Source organism: Tupaia chinensis, unplaced genomic scaffold (genome assembly GCF_000334495.1).
Source record: "Tupaia chinensis unplaced genomic scaffold, TupChi_1.0 Scaffold000671_1, whole genome shotgun sequence".
NCBI classification, from domain to species: Eukaryota; Metazoa; Chordata; class Mammalia; order Scandentia; family Tupaiidae; genus Tupaia; species Tupaia belangeri.
This window is the reverse complement of record NW_006160193.1, coordinates 3,550,847-3,557,962: the sequence shown is the minus strand read 5'-3', so window position 1 is coordinate 3,557,962 and position 7,116 is coordinate 3,550,847. Positions and strand designations below refer to the sequence as shown.

Genomic DNA, 7,116 nt, shown 5'->3' with positions numbered 1-7,116 from the left:
CATGGCCATCCCCCCTGGGGGAGGCGATTTCTTGCTTTCTGTCTCTCTGGCAAGCACATGCGCCCTATAGCAAAGATCTCTCCAAAAACAAAGAGAGGGAGCGGGAAGGAGGGAGGAGGGAGAAGGAAGAATGGAAGGAGGAGGAAGAGAATAGAGGGAAGGGAGGGAAGGGAAGAAAGAGGAGGAAAAGGAAAGGGAGGAAGGAGGAAGGAGAGAGAGAAGGAAGGAGGGAAGGAAGGAGGAGAAGGAAAGAGGAGGAGAAGGAAAGAGGAGAGCCGAGCATCCAGCAGTGTGGCCTCTGCTGCCCGGGCATGTGCCTTTCTGGGTTTGGCCTGGGTTTTGCCCCTGTAAAGCAGGCAGCCGGGAAGCCAGCAAGCTGGAGCTGCATGTGGAAGGAGTCCCTCCCCACCCACCCGAGATTGGTCCCTTAACCACTAGAAGGGAAGATGGGGATGGAGAGGGAGTGAGGAGGGTAGTGAGGGTTCTAGCAGGCAGCCGTAGTGGTCTCCCCAGTGAAGACAGACCACAGGGGGAGGCAGGCTCAGGGTGGGGACACAGCGGTGGCCAGGAAGCAGGAGCTGGGGGCCTGGCCAGGAGGAGAGTGAGGCCTGTCAGGCAGAAGTGAGATGCAGGAAGGAGGCCCAGCCAGGAGCTCAGCCCGGCCCAGGTCACAGTCCCCAGCTCCCCTACCTGAGCATAGCTGCATGTGGACACAGGCAGGCCCAGTGTGAACCCTGGACAGGCCCTCCCCCATGGCCACTCGTGTGTCCACTGGGCCTCCGCCTTCTCATCTGGAAACATTAATAACCCGCCCTGGGAGGCGGCACTCCCACAGTCAGCTGGTGTTGGGGGCTCACCTGGAGGGGTCGATCACTTTGTAGATGACCCCGCGTGCAGCCGTGGCGCTCGGCATGCCCGTGGACATGAAGTACAGCTCCCCTGTGAGGACGGAGGGCCACAGTGAGGACCAGGCCCGGAGTGATGTCCCAGCTCCCTCGGCGCCGGAGACCCCCAGCCCCTAAGCCAAGAGGCCGTAACGGTCAGCTCGCTGCCCAGTCTGGGACTGGAAGCTGAGGCTGGGGAAAGTGCACGAGCATGCCCAGGAGCCTCTGCGGCCTCTCCCAGGGCCCATCCAGGCTCTGGACACTGCTCTTGCTTCTTCCCGGTGACCCAGTCCCACTCTGATCCCTGCCTGGATCCCACATCCAGTACCACACAGCTCTGGGCACAGATGAGGGTCCAGGGTCCGCTGCCCCCGCCAACGGCTTCCTGGAAGCACCTGCAGCTCCCTGAGCCTCAGCGTCCCCGTCTTTAGAGAGGGTACGTGCCACGGCTGGTGTAGGGTGAAGGGGCGGTCAGAGCTCCAGTTACTGTGGTGGCTTCCTCACTCGGAGTGGCAAGGCTGCGGTGGCGATTTGTGACCCGAGATATAGACCCCGGTGCCGAGGTGCTGCCGGGACGTTACTCCCTGCTCCACCCTGTCCCACTCCTGACCATGCTGCCAGAGACACCTGTGTCCAGGAGATAGGCTTCCTCATCCCCACCTCACAGAGGGGAAAACAGAGGCTCAGGGAGGTCGAGTACATGTCTAAGGTCACACAGCTGGTGACCGGCTGAGCCAGGCCCTGACGCAGGGAAATCTGCGGCCTCACCCCCACCGAAGTAGGCCCCATGGCGGCTGTGAGCCCTGACACGGCACATGTGGCTCCACGTGATGGTTTGGCCAGGCTGGTGCCTCTGTCCTCGTACAGGTAGCAGAGCCCGTCCCCAGGCTGGGGACAGGGGTGGTCTCCCTAAGGAGCAGGACACTTGTCTGGGGACGAGTGTCGTCAGGGAGGGCTGCATGGGGGTGAGGTGTGAAAAGCAGCAAGGCACAGGAAACCGGGGGAATTCCACAAAGGGCATGCACTTCAGGGGCGACTTACATAACTGGGTCGGCACAGCTGCGCCAGGTCCCGGGGGATGAGGAGGGCAGGGTGCTGCATGGTCAACGGCCCCTCCCACACGCCCACACACACTGCTAAAAACAGTGAGCGCGTGGTGACCACGCAACCCATGGGAGTAGGGGTTCCTTTGCAGGATACCCCTGCTGGCCGGTCCCTAGGCACAGCGACACACCTACTGTGCAGCCTCAGGCCATCAACTTGCCTCTCTGGGCCTCTTTCAGGATAAATAGCCCTCACACCTATGCTCCAGCCCCTTGGAGGACTGCAGGCTCCCTGTACAAGCTACTCTTGGGCCGGGAAGGCCCTTCTCCATCCTCTTCCTCGGGCTGCCTTGGGCTCTGTTCTGGGAGGCCTCCAGGAGCCAGGCTGGGCATGGCACCCAACCCATAACTGGGCATGAGGAGTTTGCCTCAGCTTCCCCACCTGTAAGGGGCCAGGGCAGAGAAGGCAGACTCCGGGGTCCTTTCCAGCCCTGATCTCCCAGCCCTGTGGCCCCACCCCAGGCATGCAGGGAACCCCCCCTGGCACTGCGAGCCTGCCCAGGCTGGCTGCCCTCGAGGTCTGTGGTGTGGACCGGGCCAGCAGGGGTCGAGTGTGAGAACAAGCAGAGTGCTAGGAGCAGGAGCTGGGAGAGGTTCGGGATGGACCCCAGCACAGGGCTGTGCCTGAGCTGTCCATGGGCTGCCCGTCTCACTGGCGCCTCCTCCCGGTGGCCATCGCCAGAGTGGGCCCCTGGGAATGTACCTTCTCTCCAAGCCCTGCATTTGTGTGTCAGGAGAAGGGGAAGGAGGGGAGGAGGGAGCACACCCTGCTTCCAAAATGCATTAACCCCCTACTGACCAAAAGAAAAGGCTTTCAAGGGCCCAGTGGGCGGGAGGATGCAGCCAGGCAGGCAGGGACTGCCCTTTTGGGAATTCAGATTCCGACAGTGTCCAGTGTCGGTTCAACAAAGGATTCCCAGACTTGGCCCTGGGGGCTCTGGGCACTGGGCCCTGCAGGGGACACCCCTCCAAAGGCCCCGGGTGGGCGTTGCCTAGCAACTCAGGAAAGCATCCACCAGGGCCTGCTGGGGGCCCCTGGGCTTTTGTTCTGGAACAATCCCCCTGCCAAAAACAAAGGCAGAGGCCAGCAGGACCCAGCTCTGTGGCCCCCCTTCATCATCCCCCCTCCCCCACCCTCCCTTACACTGGAAATGCGGGGTGCCTGCCTGTGGGGCTCTGGGGCTCACTACCCTCAGGGAGCTGGCAGGTGTCAACCTGCCCTTTGCAATGACTGCGCCTTCACTTAATGGCCCAACAGGGTGGGTGGAGGTCTCACCTGCGTGACTGCCCACCATTCCAGACCCTTCCCAGTTCCACCAACTTCCCTGGACTCCTACCTGTTCCATTCTTGCCCTGCCCAGGCTGGGGTTGGGGCCGGGGAGGGGAGGGGGACCGACTACTCCCATTTCCAGATGAGCAAATGGACGCTCAGAAGCTCAGGACTTGCCCAAGGACACCGAGCAGACCTGGGGCCTGGGAACTGGGCCTTGAGCTCTGCCCTCTCCTCTTCACCCTGTCTCCCTGAGACCCAACTGCAGGTCCGGCTGGGCCTCCTGAACATCCTGTGACCGTGACCTTCACCTCGTGGAGCTAGGCCATTCCAGAGGTGCGTGCCCTCCCACCCTGACCTCCCCAGGTTAGGGGCACTGAACCCTAACCACCCTCTGCTGACTGTTCATCCACAAGCTGACCTCCACTGTCACCTTCAAGCAACGGGTATACAAGCCAGACCCATCTCAGTGACAGGGGGTGTGCCCTGGTCTTTAACTGATTTATGAACACTTTGTTCTTATATAAAACATGACCCTCCCGGCCAGCAGGTGGCATAGAGGTTGAGGCACTGGATCCCAGACCTGGCAGCTTGCTTTCTCACTTTCCTTCTCTGTCTCTCTGTAGGAAATTAAAAAATAATAATAAATAAAAGTAAATAAACAATTTTTTTAAATGTCTGACGTTGTGCTCACAGTTTCATGGACCACTCTCCATGTGGCTGTGGCCTTCAGCGGGACTGTTGCCCTCAGTGTGAGTAAATGCGCGACCTCCTGCTGACGTCCGGGAGTGGTTTTTGGGGTGGAAAAACACACTGGGCAAGCCCTCTCACACCTGGGGCTCCCCCAGACAAGCCCACGGAACATCTCTTCCGCAGGATGAAGGGACCTTCAGGCCTGAAAGCCCATCCTTCCCACAAAATGCAGAAGGGCCTGCAGGTGGGGTGGGCCCCAGGTGCAGGGAGGTCTGGGCACTCACCGGCCTCGTCCTCGCCGAAGGAGATGATGTGGGGGTAGTAGTTGTTGATGAGGCCTGGGAATGCGCAGGTCTGGCCGCGGCCCATGCAGATCTCACTGTACCGCCACTGGCCTGTCTCTGGGCTCTCTCGGAGAGACATCAGCCGCCTGCAAGGAAGACGAGCTGGAAGGGCAAGCCTGGCACGGTGCCCGGGGAAGCCACCCACCAGCCTGTCCACGCACTCACTGCTTTACTCGTCCATGCAGCCAGGACCACGGGTAACACGAGGGTCCATGCGAAAGGGGGTCCCCTGTTCAAAACTACTGAGAGTTCAAGACGTGGCGGCAGAGCAGTAAACCCAGTGTGAGCTGCTCTGAGCAGGGGCCCCTGTGGCTACGCAGGCAGACACCCCGGGACTGGCTCAGCGGGGAGGAGCACAGACAGCCTCACTGCCACTCCGCAGCCCGCCCCAGCCTACTGACCAGTAGGAGACACACAGCTTTGGAGCTGACCGCCCACCACTGCTGCACTCGCACCCAGGAGCCTGCAGGTGCTTGGGTGCTGCCTCCTCCACTCCAGAGCAAGAGCTGGAGCTGGGGCAGCTTTGCAATATGCTAATCATGCCCCAACTCTCTTCTCTGCTCATCGATCATTTATTGATGCTTCTGGGTCCTGCCAGACATCCCCTCTTCTGTGAAGCCCTCTCTGACTGCCTGCTCATGAACCGTTGCATGGAGGTTGCATGTCTGTGAGCCAAGCATGAATAGTCTCCCTGATTCAGGGACAAGTGCTCTTCACCCTGTCACCTTGGCACTGACACAAAGCCTGGCCCAGCAGAGGGACTTGGGAAAGACTGACAAAAGCAGTTGAATTTCTGTGGTCAGTCAGGTTGGCACTCCTGGGGAAGGACAGAAGGAAGAAAGAGCTCTAGATGAGAAAACTGGGTCCCACAGGCTTTCCTACAGGAAGCGGCAGAGCTAGGAGACCCCAAAACCCAGCAGCCCAGTTCAGAATTCTTTCTCTGTTCGAGGTTGTAGATGTACTAAACACAAGGTTAACAGCCTTCAAAAGGTGGAATTCTGGGGACCAGCAGGTGGCGAGGCAGTTATGTCACTGGACTCTCACAGGGCAGGCCACAGTTGAGTCCCGGACACAGTGGCTTGAAACTCACATTGGGCACAGGTGCATGTGAGCCCAAGATCCCGGAAGGAGAATGGAAGAGAAGGGATTGCAGCGTGACCACCCCCCAGGGGCAGTGGTGTGTGTGACTTCTCACTTTCTTTCTCACTATCTCTCTCTCCAAGGAGCGCACATGCCCTAAGGCATAAACCTAAAAAAACAAAAAAAGTGGACGCCAGTTCCAGGCTTCCATAATTCCTGTCTGAGGACCCTGTCTGGCTGCCCTCCCAGGGGAGCCCGGGTCTAGCAGCAGCAGCTACGGTGGACAGTGCACTCCAGACTGGAAGCACAGCACGTGCAGGCCCAGCGCAACCTCCGAGCAGCCCTGGACGGTGGCGCTGTGCCCGTCTCCACTGTGCAGATGAGGAAGGTGCAGGAACTGCCCTGTCACCAGCCAGCAGTGGGCCAAGACGTGGATCCAGGCCGTGCCCGCCTGCATGCTGGCGTCTGTCCTCGGCTTTCTCCTCTGTGATGGGTCAAGGTGGCCCTGAGGCTCCCCTGCTCCCCGGGGGTGGGGGGGGGGCAGCCCAGCTCACAGAGGGCTCAGAGGCACGCTTTCCTCCCTCCAAAACCATCCGGGGTGGCTTGTCCTTCTGTACCAAACACCCATGTCTCCGGGCTTGGGGGGTGCTGCCCTAGCAAGATCAGCTCCGCAGGCCACAGCGGGCTGCAGGTGGTTCACTGCCCTCTCCCACCTCAGTTTCCACCTGTGCAGGAGGAGCCTGGACCCAGGGCCCTCTGGGGAGCCTGCTGGGGCGGGGTGGGCTCTGGGCCCCCATCAGTGATGCAGTGACAGGCCTGGCACTCCCCAGGAGTGAGGGGGCCCTGGGCACAGAGGAAAATTGTCCCCACTCTGCCCACCTGTCCTTTGGAACAGCTGTTGGAACCAGGAAGAGGGAAGAGGGAAAGTCCTGGGCCTGCACTCCACAAGCCACCATCCAGAATCAGTGGCCCTTATCACTTTTCCTATCCCCGCGGGCTGGAGGAGGCCGGCGGCAGGAGAAAGCGGGGGTCCGGGTGCTTCCTGCCTTCCTCCCTGAGGCGAGGCCTGTTTGTCAGAAGGGGAAGGCAGGGAGGAAGGAAGGTGCCCTGCACACGCATACACGCCTCACCACGGCCCACGCACACTCCGGGGGTGGGCCACTTACCCACTCATGAAGTCCCCGAAAATGTAGAGGCCGTTGAGGTTGGGGTACTCGCAGCCACGGTAGACGTAGCCCCCGGTGACCGACTTGCCCAGCTTGTGTGGGTAGGCGAAAATGGGCAGCACGTCATCTGCGGAGGAGCCAGAACAAGGGTGAGCGCGCAGGCGTGGCCGGCCAAGGCCCAGGGCAGGGCGTGTGGGCACGAGGGGGCGCGAGGGGACGCACATGGGGCCCTGCGGTCACGGAGGCCGGAGGCGCTCAGAGATGTGTTTGCGGGAGCCACCGCGGGGAGCAGGTAAAGGGGAGCCGGGGCGCTGGCGGCAGGGCCGCTCCGCATCAGGGCGCCCACGGTCGGGTGATCCGCGATGGCGGGCCACCGGGCAGGGTGAGGGGGCTGGGGCGGCCCGGGCGGTCACGGTCACCGAGGGAGGCGTTGGCGCACAGCTTGCGGTCGTAGCACTCGAAGCCCTCCCGGGCGCGCCAGCCGGCCGTAGTTGCGGCCGCGCTCCACCAGGTCCACCTCCTCGAACTTGTTCTGGCCCACGTCGCCGCAGAAGAGGCGGCCGCGGCCCGCGCCCG

At 61.5% G+C, this 7,116-nt stretch overlaps 1 protein-coding gene across 1 annotated transcript in view; it reads right to left on the bottom strand.

The window, feature by feature from the left end:
• The window catches only part of HHIPL1 (HHIP like 1), a 29,052-nt gene that overhangs the window by 7,979 nt on the left and 13,957 nt on the right, over positions 1-7,116 (bottom strand). Inside the window, 5 exon segments of the mRNA XM_027776377.1 lie at positions 858-939; positions 4,235-4,380; positions 6,541-6,667; positions 6,960-7,026; positions 7,028-7,116. The exon segment at positions 7,028-7,116 is cut by the window's right edge and continues 173 nt beyond it. Of these exon segments, the coding sequence (XP_027632178.1) occupies positions 858-939; positions 4,235-4,380; positions 6,541-6,667; positions 6,960-7,026; positions 7,028-7,116 (511 nt within the window).